This window comes from Bombus flavifrons, chromosome 14 (genome assembly GCF_040668555.2).
Source record: "Bombus flavifrons isolate JBK064 chromosome 14, iyBomFlav1_principal, whole genome shotgun sequence".
Taxonomy (NCBI): Eukaryota; Metazoa; Arthropoda; class Insecta; order Hymenoptera; family Apidae; genus Bombus; species Bombus flavifrons.
This window is the reverse complement of record NC_138455.1, coordinates 11,851,088-11,867,950: the sequence shown is the minus strand read 5'-3', so window position 1 is coordinate 11,867,950 and position 16,863 is coordinate 11,851,088. Positions and strand designations below refer to the sequence as shown.

Here is a 16,863-nt window from a genome sequence, read left to right as displayed (position 1 = left end):
ACCAAGAAATCCGGAATCCTCGAACATCGCTTGCTCTTGTCGCTACATCTATCAAAATCGCTACGCGTGTAAGAGATCTAACGAATATCGCGTGAAATTTCATCGCTCCACCATCCGATACGATATTCCAATAACGATCGTAGTAATCAGTTATCTATAACGATGACTATCCGTAGTAACGAGAACCGGATTCGTATTGAGCGGGCCAAGAGATTCCTGGTCCGTTCTTATCGTTGTCGTAAACGTACTTAATTTTTGGATGACCGCTCGATCCGAAGAAAGAATCTCGAATCATTCCGAACATAGCCGTTCCGAGAGCCATATTGCTGATCATTCCAGCCATCGACGCGGTTGCACGCGCATGAGCCAGGGCCATTTGAAGCAAAAACGACAGCACCAGTCCGAATCCTGGCATCATCTGCGTCATCTTCGTCTTGAAAGCTTTGCCCATGTGAATCATCGAATTGGTCACCTTTCTCGATACCACTTCCTCGTGTAAACGTGGCAGTTGAACGACCAACGTGGATCTCGCGTCTTTCTCATTTTCCTCGATGATTTTATTATCTCCGACGTTGTCGAAACTTTCCACGTTGGAGTCGTCCTTGGACCGTCTGTCCGAATATTTCTCTAAAAAAGATTTGAAAAAGTTCTTAGCTCGTTTCTGTCTTTGTCTCTCTTCTTGGTCCCGCGACGACTCTTTCTCGAAATCGTACGCCACTTGGCTCTTCGTCGGTAGGACTTTCAGCTCGTCAGAATCTTTTCCAGACTCCAAAGACACGATGTCTACTTCCCTTATCGGTTCTATCGGACCTGCTCTATCGTTCTCCGCTTTTTCCATTCTAAACTCGGCATCGAGAGATTCTATTTCGCCGGCAAGTTTGTCCTGCAGTTTCGTCCCAAAGAGAACTCCGAAAGCATCGTACGCGTCATCCGAAGTATACTTGGTATCGTCGTTCTCTATCTCTGAATCGTTCGGTCTGATCCTGTCGAGAAACAGCGTGATAATCTGATCGTCGTCTATGGATCTCTTAATATCAACCATCTCCTCGCTGTTCTTCAAGAACTGAATATCGGTTTCTCTCGAACCCTCTATGCTTCTTTCCCTTTTCTCCTTATCCTTCTTCGCCCTGTCACCTTCGGGTCGTTGGTCCAAAACTTCCTCCATTATGTCGCTTATGATCGTCAATATACTAGGAAGATTCTTGTTATCCTTGAGTTTCGCTCCTCTACCTTCCCTGAATCCGGAGAAGCTGATTCCCAACTGGTTATTCCCATAGCCCTTGATCTTCAGATATCCTATGTCCGTTTGAAACTTGTCCTCCGCCAGCTTCCTGTACCAGTCGAGTAAGAAGCTCTCGATCGATTCCTTCCTTTCCAGCAGCCTCTGTTCGAAGTCGTTCGTCGACATGCCGAAGAAATTGCGCACCTGGCTGTCCGTGTCCAAGTAACGCCCCAAGATACCGAAACTCGGTAGAGACGGAAGACCAGGAAGAGAAGGCAGATTACTGACGACAAGCGGCCAAACGAAGATACCCAAGCATCGTATGAAGCTGAGACTCAGAAGACACTGTATAACCTGCTGCGTCAGTCCTTTGCTCGATGGTCCATCTTCCAAGTCTTGGATAATCTTCAAGATCTCGTACTGGTCGGCGGTCAAAGAATTTCTCATCGTGGAGTTCAACTTGTCGACGAGATACTGTTCCGATTTAGAGGGACTCGCGTTGGAGAATCTCAGACTCTCCTTCACTCTGATCAATAATCGAAGGTACTCGGATTCCGTGATGTTTGGCAACGCCAGGGTCGACGATTTCGAAGACGCCAAGCTATCCGCTGTGTCCGCTTCTTCGTTATCGTAATAAGAGCCGAGGACGTCTACGGTGCTCCTACGTTCTCTGCTTTTAACTTCTTCCGACGATTTTGAATTGACAGTTGCTGCTTCTCCACCGGTATCGGATAAGTCGACCTTTTCGTTGGAGATGTCTATGAGGATGCCTGGCGGTTGGTTTGCGTATCCTGGGACGGCTCCGTCATTGTCTGTAAAGATAGAAAGAATTAGAGATAATTCCGATAGCTTCTACAAATATCGATCAACGATAGATTCACCTACTGACGGCGTGATCGATGGGTCTCCTTTCGATTTGCCCTCCTGGGCTTCCGCGCGCGAATTACTTTGCGAATTTTGCGAATCTGATCGTGCCGCGAGTTCGTGGGACGTCGACAACGTGGGAAACTCGGTCGACAGCTGGGAAATTCCGGGGATCTGTAAAATCCCTGGTAGTTGAGAGATACCTGGAATATTACTGGCGATGGAACCAAAGTCTGGCAGACCGGGAATCTGTACGATGCCGGGGAACTGAGAAAACAAATCGCTGATGCTGGAAAAGTCAGGCAATGAGAAACTGTATTGTTTGAGAATTGGCCAGATGATGTTGTTCGTGCAAGCTACAAAACTGTAACCCGTTATGCAATTTTGCATTCGCGCGACGTAAGATTGTCTAGCCGTGTCTGGTATTCCTCTTTCCACCAATCTGATGATATTTATCTGTCTCTTGTTCAAACTGGAAGCAACAGAATCGGTCACATTCAAATACGATCGCTCCAATTCCGGACTCTTGCTCAAAATGTCGGATAAGATGTTCTCTATTTTTTCCTCAGCTTGCTCCAAAAGTTCCGCTTCTTTGATCAAACCAGCTTGAGAAGCCTGCGCCGCAGGACTGGAAGGTTTCTCCGACAGGAGAACTTGAAAGTCGATGGAACTGGAGCTCGACTCGCCAGGCAGATTCTGAAGAGTACCGAAATTCGGGAAGCTAGGTAGCCATGGATAAAACTTGGCGATCGTCGGCCAAGTAACGTCTCTGCTGCATTCCAAGAAGTTTCGTTCCTTGATGCATGGCTTGATATTCTCGATATATTCGAGCCTCGTTGGAATCGGCAACAAATTCTCCGCGATATTTATAATATTAATCTGATGCTCGGACAGATACGGCGAAAACTCTTGCGTTCTTACCGGAGCTGGCGAACCGGCTAAATTAGGAATAGAAAATTGAACGGCTTTCAGGATGTTGGATATGATGGTCTCTGGCAATTCGTTGTAAATTGGAAAGAATCTGGTGTCGGTTATGGTCACTTTGGTGTCCCCGTGTTGTCCTGTCTTCACGTCGGTCTCTGAAAGAGCCGGTGTATCGGAACTGGAGCTAGACTCCGTTAACGTGGAATTAGAGACGGGACTGGGCGAACCACTGGGTCGTACGCTGCTTACGATTCCAAAATCGGGGAATTTCGGCAACCAGGGGAAATAGACCAACAGCGTTGGCCAAACCACGTCCCTGGTGCATATGAGAAAGTTTTCGGTGCGTAAGCACGAGAGCATCGCGTTGACAAACTCGGGTCGAACATTGTCTGGAAGCAAAGTATCCACGATACCAATGATATTCGCCTGTTGCATGGTTAGCAAGTCGAGGAATTCCTGGTTTTTGGTCGTGAAACTGGAAGTTGCCGAAGTGGATTTGATGGATTGCAGTTGAACCGATCGGAGAATGTTATAAATCACAGACTCTGGAAGCTCGGAGAATATTGGGACAAATCTAGTGCCCGACACGCTGATTATCGGTACGTTAGGTACTCTGTTTCGCGATTCCTTGTCTCTGAAGAAGATACCCGCCACCTTTTCTTTCTCCACGTTCGACGCGACTCGTTCTTGTATCAGAACCCCGGGATTTATCGAGCTTTCCTCGATCTCCGTGGATCCTTGCGGATCGACTGGCTCCTTTACGCGATCGGAAACCTCGGATTGCGGGAATTCGGATAAAGTCGGCTGGTACTTTGCGATCGTTGGCCATATTACGTATCTGGCGGCGTCGATGAAATCGTTGCTCTTCTGAAGATAGGAAAGAAACTCGGTGATGAAAGTTGCGCGAGCAGACGGCGGGAGGAGAGATTCCGTCAGGTGTAAAATTTCGATTTGCCTCTTGGTAAACGTAACGAATCTGACGGCGTTCCCCGTTAAAATGAACGACGGTATCTCCCTGGCCTGCTCGTAGGATTTCGTAAGATAGACCTTCTGTAAGATCTCCAAGATCCTGGTCTCCAACTGGTCGGAAGATCGTAACAAAGTTCCTCGATTCTTTAGCGACGAATAAGCCGGTGCCTCGGTATCCTTTGGAACGGTAGTTGCTCCGACAGGCACGTAGAAGTTGAGATTGGAATAGGTGGAGAGTTGTGGGACGTAGCTGCCAACGTCCGACGACAGTCCTGCGCCCTGAAACTCCGGCAAGAGACTGAAAATGTCCGGAAGAGTCGGAATGAAACGTTTGACCGTTGGCCAGGCTGAGTATTTGAAACAAGAGAGATAGTTGTACTCCTTCATGCATCTGACAGTCTTCTGAACAAATTCTGGCCGATAAGAGATCGGGATCAATTGCTCGGCCATGTTGATGGTTAATAATTGATCCTCGGGTATCAGAGTTACATACGTATCCATCGATTGATCCAGAAAAGACGGCGAAGTGGATATACGTGGCTGTTCCTTTAGCGTATTTTGAAGAACCTGGATGATGAGCGCCTCTGGTCTAGGCTTCCTCGTTCTGGTACCATCGGCGTCCACCACTTCTGGCAGCTCGCCGATGTCTTCCGAGAAGCTGGGGAAGGGGAAAATCGGATACTGCGGAGACAGATCGGCGATCGGATACCAACATTGGTAATCTGGAAAAGCGGGCAACGCTGGGAAGTATTGTTTGACCAAAGGCCACGCAAAGTACTTGACGCAACTAAAATATTCGAATCTTCTGACGCACGAAAACATCTTGTCGGAATATTCTCGGCGTAAGGCTTGAGGCAAAAATTTCTCGGCCATCTGGAGAATAGTCAACTGATCGAAAGTGAGCAATTCCTTCAGAGTGTCGTTTTTCGGATCGATGTAAGAGACCAGCGTTTCGTCGTTGGGATACGATTCCAGAGCGTCCTGCAGGATGTTGTACACCGCGACGTCCGGGGTGAGAAGCCTGACTCGATGAAGATCCTCGACTCTGCCCGATTTTTCCTTGTTACCCTGAAACACGTCAAACGCGTTTATCTCGATTGAAAGGTTGCGCAAACTTTGACCGATCGATTCCGCAAGATTGTCCAAACGAAGATTCGCGTACAATTTAAGACACCGAGCCGTCCAACGCACCCTGTCAAGTTAACGACCAAGGATCGTCGCTCTCCGCGACGCTACCAATAGTTCGGCGCGTCCGATTATTCGCGACTGAATCTCGGTTAAGCCGAGCTCGTTCGTATCGCTCGCGTAAGACTCGAACTGAAGACTCCAACGTGTCTAGCAACCGCTTCTTCGTCAATACGAACGCGCTATCCTCGATCTGGCTTTGCAAAGAAATGGATCGTTTAGCGTCTGTTAGTTTAATATGTTTTACCTTGTTCGCGTTCCGAAGCTTCTCCTCGTTAAAGGCGAGCCACTCGTCCGTCTCGACCTGCCGTTTCGAATTTAAGACTTTGGCCTCGTCTATCTTGTCGGTCTTCTGAGCGTCGAGCGCGTCGTCGCGAATCGATATTAACTTCTTTATCTGTCCATCGACGATCGATTGCTGTTCCCCATCGGATATCTTCTTCTCCTCCGCGTTCAAGTAAACGGTGGAACTCTTACGTTTCGATTTGCCTCGTGGCTCGACGAAAGATCTGTATTCTCTATTCGCGAAAAACTCTTTGCCCTCTTCGGAGACTGCACTTTCGTCCGACGAGTATTCCTCTTCGTTTTTGCTATCGTCGTCTTCGAGCTTTCCCGATTTTCGAAAGTAATTGGGAAGCGTTTGTCTCGATTTTTCGTCATCCTGAACGCGACTCTCCTCGGCATTGGATATCTCCGATTCTTTAGGCTCGATCGCTTTTACAGAGCCTTTGTACTCTTCGTTGCTCCGGTGCGCGTCGAACGGGCCAGGCGCAACACCATCGGCATCCACTTGCGAATCGAATCTCCTGATTCCCTCGTCCGTAGCTTCTCCGATCTGTCCAACCGGAATCCCTTCGCTCTCTCGAACCTCGGATTTACCGACCAAAGCAACGTCGTTCCTTCTACGCTTTTTCACCACACCAGCTTCCTCGTCTTCCCGTTTTAACACCTCGCTGCTACCCTCGTCACTCGCTCCAACCACGTCCACCGCCTTCTTCGTCTTCCGATTCTCCCTTTTCTTCCTCGACTCTCCTTCGGACACTGCGAAATCATGTCCTCGACCGCCGCATTTTACGATCAGCGATTCAAAAATCCCTTCGACGTCCTCCTTCGATTCTTCGGACTTGGCCTCGTCGATCTCCGTCAAATTTATTCCAGCAAAGTCGTCCTTCTTTGCGCCCGGCGAAAGTTTGGCAACTGGTTGAGCCTGGTTCTGTTCATCGTGCGATACGCTGCGTGGTTGGCCGACGCGGAGAACGAACAGGAGAAACAGCAGACAGAGGAAAGATCGAGGGAAGAGATGGAAGGTCCTTGTTGGCTGTAGGCGTCGCGAGTCGAGTGCTCTCATGGTCGCGGTCGAGAGGCGAATGTCTCGGCCACTTGTGAGCCGGTCTATGGTCAACCATGGCGGAGGTATGGTAATACATATAGCGTCGTCCGGGACGCAGCGGAGGAAGATGCTCGTGAGAGTGTACGTACAGGCTCAACCAACGAGACGCGGGCATTCACGAGACTGTGTGAATAGGCAACAGCCGGGAATTTCCATTTTTATGCTGCCCCTCTACGAGCGAATCGAGTTCGCGGTCTAACGGGTGTAGATGCATTTACCTTTACGTTTCTTACGATTCCATCGGCAGCGGAGGAGATTCGCAGAATCATTCCATTAAACGACTCTACCGGCGTGCTCCTTCGCGAGCAGAACATTTTCAGGGTTTGAAGGAACTGGGCTCGTTTTGTGCAACGTTTTCTAGCTAATAGACAGAATCCTATCGTGAATGGTCGTTAAAAACTCTATCGTAAGGATAATATCGCTTCTCTTTTATGGCTCAACGTGCAGCGTGGCTGAAGCAACGAGTCGCTTATACCGGTTGCCGACCGCTAATGTGTCCAGCTCTGTTTCTTCTTGCGGCCGAACGGTAATGAGCCATTCAACCTTGAGGCAGTGGTGCTTGGAAAATAACGTCAAAGCCTCTTACGATTCTACTCTCGACTACTCGTCCCTCGTTTCCTAGCATTTCCGCCGTTTCCGTTGGACTAACAGAGTCGTAGATCGACGCGAGTTAAACGGAGAAAAGATAGTCGGCTAGACTCCGCGGAGAACAGCCAAGAACGAAATTCGGATCGACCGGCGATTATCGACACGGACAAACCAGATTCTCCTGCGAAATATCAGATTCTGATATTTCGTCCTTGTTTTCTTCCCGAACGATAAGACCGCACTTTCGATGGGAAAGGGAAATTAAGCGACAGTCGGCTTATCAGACGAGCTGACCTCGAAAAAACTTGCTTCTTGGAAGCGAAGAACGTTCTACGCTGATAAGAAAAAAGTCGTTTATCAGTTTCTTTTATCCTTATCGTATTCTTAAAATACCCGTACCGAGGCTGGCTTTTAAAAGCTCGCCGCGATCGAGCACAACGTTCGAGCGGGCAAACGTTGCGAGAGAGGGGAGCAAAAAGACGGCGAGGGAAGAAGAAGTCGTCGCGAAGAGACCGGAGGATACAGCTCGAATACGGTCGAAGCCGGGTTTCAAGTACATCTTTAATACGGCCTTTCTGGTTCTGGTGCAAGGGGTTGGATTTTTAGTCCTTGAGCGCGAATCGAGACTAGAAGGGACGGCAGGGAGAAAGAGGAGTACTCGGCAACAGGATACGGCAGGGTAAAGAATTTTTACGACGCGCATTATTTTCCAACATGGCCTCCACTGTTTCCTTCTTCGGCTTACGCTTCTCTCTTTCCTTCCATAAAGAATTCGGATTCACCTCGCCATGCCGATGCAGTAAACCTGTACCGCTTTTCTTCCTTTTATCCGTCCAATGCCACCTTCGTTCTTAAGGTGTATTCACAACCGCGTTGACTCTGATTTTACTAGCAATAACCGCGTCCGCCTCGCCGCCGCAAATCCATATCATGCAAATCGCTGCTTTCGCTCCTTTACTTTTACCATTTTCTCCGCGGAATGTTTCACGCTTCCCAGCTCCATGTTATGTCATCTGATTATTCGCGAGATTTTACGTCGGCGCGTAGCGCGTAATACGTCTACCGGGTTGCCAATAAATTTCTCCGTGGTTAACTACCTTTAGAATCGCCCTCTTTTTTCGTTAGAAACTTCTTTTCGCTTTAAGCAATTACGATCTTCCTCTCGATCTACCGATCACCGCTTTCTTCGCTTCTTTCTATGTATCGTCCAAACGCGTGAAAACTAAAACGCATCGTTGCGCCATACTGCGTCAGCATCGACCGAATAATCGAATCGACGCACCATGCGCTGGGTCTATCTCGATCCGTATTTTCGTCCTAGGTTTGAGAGGTATCAGAGATACTCGGATGCCTGCAAGATGTGTGCGCAAAGCGAATGTTACTTGATCTCATATTTAATTTTACAAGCAAAGAATCGCGTATCTAGACGATAGAAGAAAGATGCGTATGGATCGATATCGACCGATCGAAGCTTCCACAGGACCATCCGGATCCGTTTGTACCCATTGGTCACTTCATTGGGAATGTTATTATAGTTTGTAATTTCTTCGAAATTGCAGACCACGTTTATTACCTTCTTCGCTGTAGAAACAGCTGCTCGACTGCATTAAATTAGCAGGGCCGTGAAAGCCATTGAAAACGTAATGGACAAAGACGTTCTATAGTTACCGCCTCCTTCGTTTCGTATTCCTTTGACGGTTTTAAGGAAAAGAGTCTTCTTCTCCACGCTCGAACAATAATCAACGATGGATGAACGCGTATAGTGTGGCTGACGCGACGATCCTCGGCTATGGGATTCCACGGTCGAGCAGTTCCATGCGAGGCGAGCAATGTACGGATGATCGCGGGACAGCGACCATGAAAGTGGAACATGATGTACGTTGGATGCGGCAAAGATTCCGGACGAGTCGTGAAGGGACTGCTAGCTTTGACCCTCGAACGGCGCGATCCTACGTTTTGTCCCAATCGATCGATTCCATTTTCTTTCTCGAAACGGAGACAACTTTTTGTCTTTTATACGTAAGTATTTGCGAGAAAGCGACGACGATCCTCTTCTTCCTAACGCGTCCTCTTTCCCAAAATCTTCCAACGATCATCGCGAGGAAGGAGAAGGGCGATACGGGATCGGTGGGTAGAAGCATGAAAAATTGCAGCCTGGTAATTGCGACGAGGCAGTGATCGCGCTGAATAAGCCGGCGAAGCGCGCGGCACGTTCTAACAGCGTTCTTCAAAAGTGTTTCAACGGCGGCGCGTCCACGAAATTGACAGTCGAGGAGGAAATTCGAGGTAGTGCGCAGATCCAACGCGCACACGTAGGCCGATCCTCTTTTGTGGTGCGAACGTCGTCGTGGTCGTTCGTCCGAATCATACGGCGGCTCGTCCGAGCACGATTAACACGTTGTAATTCGTGGTTCCTGCTCGTATCTCGCGATCAAAGTAATCGAGTAACGATCGTAGGCAGGGAAATTCTTTGCCTGGAGCGGAGCCCCGGTGTCGATGAAGAGAACCACGTGATCGTAACCGGTTCGATAATGCGGCCGATTGGTTGGACGCTGGCGTGCGCGTTGCTCGCGACTACTTTTCCAAAAAGTGCAATCCTGTCGGACGTCCAGAGTGTTGGTGTCGCTGCGGGTTACCAGCACGAAGCTGGACGCGCCAAAGTCACCAAACTGCTGCCGATTTCCAAGGTCGCGACCGTGGACCCCGATATACAGGAGCTGAGAAAATTCCTCGACGATCTGTTCGTCGGTGGAACGAAGAAGGTTCGAGGTAAGCGTAAAGTTGACGTTTCGAGATATTATGGTTTAGAAAAACGAACGATAGTTAAATTGCGATCGATTCGACGAACGACTAATTGGATATAATATATTAAATATTTATGAAAAGCAAGCGGACAAGCTCGAACGTTTGGCCAGAAGCGAATCCAGTTTATGTTAATGCCGATGATGTACAAAATGGGAGTGATGATGACAATGTTAACCGTTTTAACTCTGATCTCGCTGAAGGGATTGCTCATTGGTAAGAGAAAATTACTCTATAGTCGTTGTACGTGTGTACGTAGGGATAACGGTTCGGCTATGATAGTGTACGCTACACGCATACTGAATCAGGAGACATCGACGACCCATTTATCGATAGATGCTGTTCGAAATCCGTCGAACATCTAGAATTCAATAGCAACGTTTTTCCTACTTACAATTCGCACATCGTAATTCTTTCGTTGTAGCACAATCTGAATACGGACTTGGTTGCAGGTGCCATACTATTGATGCTAAAACTCAGCACGATAATAGCCAAATTTACGTCCGGTGGGCAGCACGATGCGCAGCCTGCTCAACCGATCCACGTGCACGTTCACAACAGCCTGCCGACAGCTCACAATCAAGCGTACAATGGATGGATGTCGGCAAGCGGACCAGAAAACGCGGGAGAACATTACTACTACAGAGGATGACGATGAATTATTCTTCGACGATATCTTTCTCTCGGGAACTGTCTCTTCGATCGCCGCGATCGAAACTAGGCTATCGGACCTGTTACGTTCGTTGCCTGCCGACCGACTGGTCCCGACCACGACCAGTGCCGGGAAAATAGAGTAAGCACGTTGCGGTTGTCAAGCAGGCATCGACGATACAGCTAACCGCGACTCACTTCTCGTGTACCAAAGTTTTGTTTAAGTATTCTGAGATAAGACTGGTAACTCGTGTCGTCTGATCGACCAACCTGGAAAACCAAAATTGTAAACTCGTACGTTTAAGGAGCAACCTCAGGTTTACCTCAAACTAGCGATAATGTTAATTTATTTTGTAAAGAAACTGCGTCTCTCCTCCTATTTATTCAAAGTGTATGTATCATCGTAGAATGTATTTATTAAACTCTTTCTTAGCAAGCAAATTTCTCCTTGTACTTCGAAATTAAGCTGCTCGGCTATGAATTTTCTGACAGTGAAGAAGTCGTAGCCACGGATCCGTCGAAATCCTCAATTTTTCGATAAGAATGTGAAGAGAAACGAAAGTCTCGACTGTTAGCGATCTAGAAGCAAAGTTGAATTTTCCGCGTTTCAAGGTCTGCTAAACTCATACGCGTCCGTGACCAACCGCGTGTATAGTACACCTTCTATGACACGAATCGCGGCAGCGAACTGCAGAGACCCAGTTTCCTAGTTTCAGTGGGGTAAGCAGACGGCAAAAAGGAAATTGTCTGCTCTCCGCTTGCTACGACTCCTTAGCAGTCTCATCACCGATCGAATACGAGCACCACGCGTTCTACTCGTCGGTTATGAAACGAATAAAAGCACAAACACGTAAAAACGGATCGTCGGTCTTTTAAGCGTGCGAAAAGCTCGACAGCCCGAAAGATAATTTGATCGCGCGATTGTAAAATCTGACAAATATCGAGATCGTTCTGACAGCCGAGTCGGCTTGGACCCGGGACCGGAAGTAAGAAAAGGAGCAGCGACAAATGCGTAACGTTACTTGTTACGCGGAAATCGGTAAACGGTGATTCGCAACGAGATTCCTCATTCCCCTTGACGACGATCGATGTCGGAAGAATGATAGAAGGAAAGGCAACGAACGTAAGAAGAATGAATAATTAAGCGGCAATTAGAAAGGCAGTTAAAAGCGAGCTTATATAGGTTATATTTCTATTTAAGAATTAACTTTCTAAGCGACGACGCGACGCGACGCAGCCATGAATAGAGCGGACGCAATTTTTTCGTGCTTGTGCATCGTAATTCTCTTTCAAACTTTGGCCCGTGCCGAACATGTCGCAAAGGAGTTGAACGACACTTTGAGGGTTGACGTTTCTCAGGGAATTGCACTGTATATCGCGAATGGCGAAGCAAACGTTACTCTGAGCCTGTCGTCGCTGTTCGAAAGTAAGTAAAACGTTTCTAAGATCAGTGTTCAATACGCACCCACGAATCACGCGATTCGTTGCAATTTCTTTTCAAGGGAACGATGTAGAGCAACGAGATACAGGAAGATTCAAATTTAAGAAAGGTATCCTAAAAAGAATTGGAACGACGTTGATGATGGCTCCTCTGATCTGGCAGGTTTAAATCGACACCCTATACGTATTACTGGCCTGCAAATTTTTATGCAATAACGGAATGGTGGGGTATAATGCGCTACTATCGTGCCATACAAGCCACGTGGACCAATCTCTGACATTTCACAATAAGTACAATTTTATTCCGCGTTATAATGATTGGAGAAAAGAATAATATGTACCAAGAGACATTTTCACTCTTCCCTATAGGGGTACGTGGGCGTTGCGTTTTATCCCACGCTAGTGTTCCCTTTCGCTCCGGGTGAACTAACTTAACAAACATTTGATACTTACGCTTCGACGCGAGGCAAAGAACAACGGGTAAAGAAACCGAAGCAAAGAAGAATAAATCGGAAAATAACGCGCACAGTGGTTGATAATCGATCACGAACTGCGTTGCGAGCAAGTGTTTAACGTCGTGTTGTACGACTGAAGCTCGTTCGCGTCTCTTATCGAAGAGTAACATCGATGTTTTGTCCATTCGTTTCATTGTACCCCCCTTTTCCACTTTGTACATTTTTACACTTTTGTATTTCCCATAAATGCATAAATATTCGCAGTCTACATATTGTCGATAAACGAATTTAGAAACCCGCTACTTCTAACGCGCATTTGCATTTTAGTTAGCAACGTTACCAGCTACCCTCGCCTCCCTCAAGATCAATCTGCTTCGAAGCATCTTCATAGGAAAAATCGCATTGGCGATAATGTTGTACAACGCGCTGAGGAATTCGCAGAAATCGGAAGTGGTACTGGTCCATAAACCTGAATATCACGATCACTATTATCACACTTATCACGAACTGGAAGACGACGACAAAGGCTGGTGGGGACGACGAATGAAACGGCACTTTTAAAATAGAATAGCTTCGATTATTTCAGCGAATAATCGTATTCAGGATAATCGCCGTTCCAACCAAATTGTGTTATCCGTGATACGTAATGATATTTCAAATATACGGTTCAAATCAAGAGTATACGCGATTTTCCACACGACGAGAAGGCACCGGATTGTATATAAAATTAAAATTAAGTTTTGGGTCTCGAAAGAACGTCCGGCGCAAATGACCAACAACGAGATATTCCACGTGATCTACTTCCAGCTGGTAACGGCATTTTGGTCCAGATTCTGAAGCGATCAGCTCCGACCAGCGTTTTCCCTTTTCTCTGCCGTTAAATTCAACGTCGAAATCGAAATTTAAACGATACCGATCGATTTCAACGAGGTTGAACATCACGTGCCGATGACCAGACGTCTTTGGGATTACAGCGCAGCTTTCTTTCGTTTTTATCGGATAAAATTTTATCAACGCTGCAACGAGACAGACTTATCGCGATTACGTCGTTGAAATTTGAGACCAATCAGAAAATCTACAAAGAGGTTGAAAGACATTTACTACGAGCTATTTAGTAAAAAATTGGTATACGACAGAAAAGTTCGTCTTAAATACATACGTAACGAATTATTAGCGTAATGAATAATTAAGCGTTTCGATATTTCTGTGATTTCTCCGAAATACGGCATGCTTGGTCCGCGTATTTCGTAGGTTCTATGTACATCTTCGGATTTCTTTCAAACTTTATCGATATAATGGTGATGAGTGAAATTTGTAAATGTCCCGTATGAAACGCAAAGTGTATTGATAAAAAGTTTCAAATATAATCGTCGAGGTACTTTGGCGAATTACTGCAACTACCGTTTCAGAAAATTCTTCACGTTTACGGTAACGACGATCGCGATTCTTGAATGCAAAAATTGCACCAGAAGACCGCTCTACTTTTTAAGAAACGAGCAAACTGTTTGCGTATAACGTTTCGTGACGAGCTTCGATCGTTAGAGACGGATATAGATCGATGCTAGGGGCACGTAACGAAAGTATTGTCAATGTCGAATTTATTCTCCAAGGCCTCGATATTCGTGGTGCGTATACGTGCCAGAAACCCACCTTCCGTTCGCATAGTTAGTATGCCAACGCCATCGATCCCGTATCGACAGTTCGCCATACGAATCGTAGTCCTATACCGTTTTCTAAACTACAAAATGCACGATGCACGACGCATACGTGGCAAATCAGAATGGAACCCGGATTAATCTCTGTATGCGTACGAGCTTAGATCAGCGCCACGACGCGTGAAAGCATTCGCCTTTTTAAGAAAACCTACAATCGCGTGTCTAATTTGGTTGAGCGTGTTTGTCGTTAGAAAAGTCGAATTCTCTTTGAGAGAATTTTTCCCTTTACGTTTGCTTTACGTTTACACGATACCGATGTTGTTCGCCTTTAACTATATAAATTAACGATCTTTATGCCAGATCTCGATCGCATCTAATGGTATATAGTCTCGTTCGCCGCTTGTTAATTTCGTTTAATTAAATTAAACACCCGGATCCGTTGATCTCTGCTGGATCTCTAACGAGGTAATCGTAAACCGGTAGAAACAGAAATACGTAACACAGGCGATTAAAGATCGGAGCAAACGTACGTGAGATAGAAATCCACTCGTGTAGATACTTCTTCGAAAAGAGGAGTAACGCCTGCAATCCAGAAAGTAGTCGATAAATTCGCGAAGTTCGCAGTTATTACGGGAACATAAATATTGTACGGTGTACGCGACAAAAACGTGGTCTAAAAAGAAACTTTGGCAGCAACTTTTACGGCTTTGTACATTCGTAGAAAATCGATGTAGCTTCGATGCGTCGATAGAAGATTTACAGTCCTGTGTCGTCATATAATTATCCAGGAATACGAAACGCGCGAAAGCGAGCGTCGAGGACACTTCTACGTGTCCGTAGACTTTTCGCATATGCGGATTCCACGATTTCCTCTTCCCTTTCGATAAGTTGTTCGATAAATCGGAGAAAATCTTTTCCTCGCTCAGTTACATCATCGTTCGAGTCTCGAGGGGCTCTTCTTCGTTTAACGTGCTCACCGAGCCAAGTTGCTGCAGCACCGTCGAGATGTTGTTCCACGTAAGACGTTCTTTCTCGCAAAATATTTTAGATACTGAGAGTAAAAATGGATTGACCTTAGTGTATATACGGCTGTTTAGTGTGTACAGTTTGAAAGTAATTCGTTGCCTAAAAATACTCGGTGCGACAACTGACTTCGTTATATTAGTTTTCATCTGAAACAATGAATTTCTTTAGCTGTGTAGGATTAATTATTATGTGTAGGATTATTAAAAAAAAACGTAGCTTGTTTAGTCAAATTTTCTTCTCAACTTTAACCTTAACGTTGCGAAAAGATCGAAGTGCGCTCGAATCGTTTTAGAAAACGGTTACCAGAATTATGTGCTTTCTCTTCTTTATTCTTATCCTTTGGAATTTCGCAATGACAAGTGAAACGGCTGAGCAAAACAGACCTTACGAATTTGGGTTCAACATCGTTGATTTTCAACAGAAGTACGAGAAGAAAGGTTCGTAAAACACGTAAAAATTGAAGCGAATTAATCCTGTTGCGTTCTTCGAGTCGTTTTCAATCGTGTTAAACATCTTTTTTTTTTTTTTCGGAACGAGAGTGTGATTCAGACATAAATACTCCACCGAGTATATGTCCATTTCGCAAAATGCTGATGAAATTATCACGGGAGAATATGGATTGATAACTGCGGATGCAGTGTATCGCGAAACAGGATACGTCACAGATAAAAACGGTGATTTTATCATCGCCAGAATGACTTATAGAAGAATTAAAAGTCGTAAGTCTGCAAATTATATTCATAAACCGAGATAATTCGAATATGTATATATCGGAGAAAAGTAATAAACCCTAATGGTTAAATTTCAGTAAAGGATGCGCAAGAAATATCGAAAGCACGGCCGGAAATTGCAAAGAAGCTGGTACAAGCTGGTAGAAGCTGTAGCGAGGGCTTGCAGTGCGTGCAAACTCGTAGTGAAAACAGACGAATCTGAACGTACTACACAGACCATTCGACCGGTAACGCTACTTACTTCTCGTAAGAAGTTGGATGCCCTGCCACAAGGGATGTCAAACACGTTGGAAATGGGAAAACAGGGAAATGGTAAAAGATCCTTCTCTTACACGTCCGATGACTATCGTTTCATTCGATTATTTTTACTTTTCGTTTTACTATTTACTCAATTACTTTGCAGATGAACTTACTCGCGAGAGAATTGAAACTCTCAAAGCTCGAAGGATTTTTCCAACGAGAGAAGAAGAAAGAATTTAGTTGAAGACGTCAAGAAAGATACGGTAGATCCACGCCTCAAACAGCCGAATATAGATGATCAAATGCTGGTGAAGACGGCGAATGATCTTTACTGTCGCCTTAATTACTCGATAACGACGCACGCGAGCATCAAGAAGATGGATATAGAAGCGGGGGAAAAAATGGTAGCTTTCGCGCAAAAAGTGAAAATGGAATCGAAACCCGAGTGAAATATTTGTCGAACGAATTTGGTCATCGGCCGAACGTTTCGTTTGTTGCCAGCGATAATACGACGAAATTGCCGGCGAACGAAAGTCAACGACCGAAGGGATCCTCGATCCTTTGGTACCGCACGTGAAGAACGAATTTTGTTTATCTTTCGAATTTTTACGTAATAAATTTTTAAAAGAAACCAAAACTCGTTTGTTAAACTAGCTTAAGGGAAACTTTGTGCGACATGAAATTATTATTAACGAATAAAAGGGAAAATCGATCGATGAAA

The 16,863-nt window shown here is 45.8% G+C and overlaps 4 protein-coding genes across 4 annotated transcripts; 3 read left to right on the top strand and 1 right to left on the bottom strand.

The window, feature by feature from the left end:
• Positions 1-166: 166 nt before the first annotated feature.
• Positions 167-6,669, bottom strand: LOC138187140 (uncharacterized). Its single transcript, XM_081833774.1, is given in 4 exon segments — positions 167-2,034; positions 2,104-5,047; positions 5,412-6,579; positions 6,581-6,669. Coding segments are annotated over 4 exon segments (6,069 nt in total).
• Positions 6,670-9,507: 2,838 nt separating this feature from the next.
• On the top strand, positions 9,508-11,022 carry LOC138187024 (protein apnoia). The gene is made up of 3 exons (XM_069127448.1): positions 9,508-9,911; positions 10,029-10,160; positions 10,397-11,022. The coding sequence occupies exons 1-3, from the start codon at positions 9,674-9,676 to the stop codon at positions 10,594-10,596; spliced, it is 570 nt and encodes a 189-aa protein (XP_068983549.1). The 5' UTR covers positions 9,508-9,673; the 3' UTR covers positions 10,597-11,022.
• Positions 11,023-11,834: 812 nt separating this feature from the next.
• On the top strand, positions 11,835-13,123 carry LOC138186652 (uncharacterized). Its single transcript, XM_069126720.1, has 3 exons — positions 11,835-12,021; positions 12,098-12,198; positions 12,818-13,123. The coding sequence occupies exons 1-3, from the start codon at positions 11,835-11,837 to the stop codon at positions 13,049-13,051; spliced, it is 522 nt and encodes a 173-aa protein (XP_068982821.1). The 3' UTR covers positions 13,052-13,123.
• Positions 13,124-15,523: 2,400 nt separating this feature from the next.
• On the top strand, positions 15,524-16,719 carry LOC138187139 (uncharacterized). The gene is given in 6 exon segments (XM_081833773.1): positions 15,524-15,608; positions 15,759-15,890; positions 15,980-16,035; positions 16,037-16,214; positions 16,437-16,507; positions 16,510-16,719. Coding segments are annotated over 6 exon segments (732 nt in total).
• The last annotated feature ends 144 nt before the right edge of the window (positions 16,720-16,863 follow it).

Bases quoted from the DNA above. Each gene is read 5' to 3' on its own strand.
- LOC138187024 (XM_069127448.1), top strand. From the start codon at position 9,674: ATGCGGCCGATTGGTTGGACGCTGGCGTGCGCGTTGCTCGCGACTACT. The intron at 9,912-10,028 runs GTAAGCGTAAAG...ATTTATGAAAAG, and splicing joins TGGAACGAAGAAGGTTCGAG to CAAGCGGACAAGCTCGAACG. The intron at 10,161-10,396 runs GTAAGAGAAAAT...ACTTGGTTGCAG, and splicing joins GCTGAAGGGATTGCTCATTG to GTGCCATACTATTGATGCTA.
- LOC138186652 (XM_069126720.1), top strand. From the start codon at position 11,835: ATGAATAGAGCGGACGCAATTTTTTCGTGCTTGTGCATCGTAATTCTC. The intron at 12,022-12,097 runs GTAAGTAAAACG...TTTCTTTTCAAG, and splicing joins CCTGTCGTCGCTGTTCGAAA to GGAACGATGTAGAGCAACGA. The intron at 12,199-12,817 runs GTTTAAATCGAC...TTTGCATTTTAG, and splicing joins TGGCTCCTCTGATCTGGCAG to TTAGCAACGTTACCAGCTAC.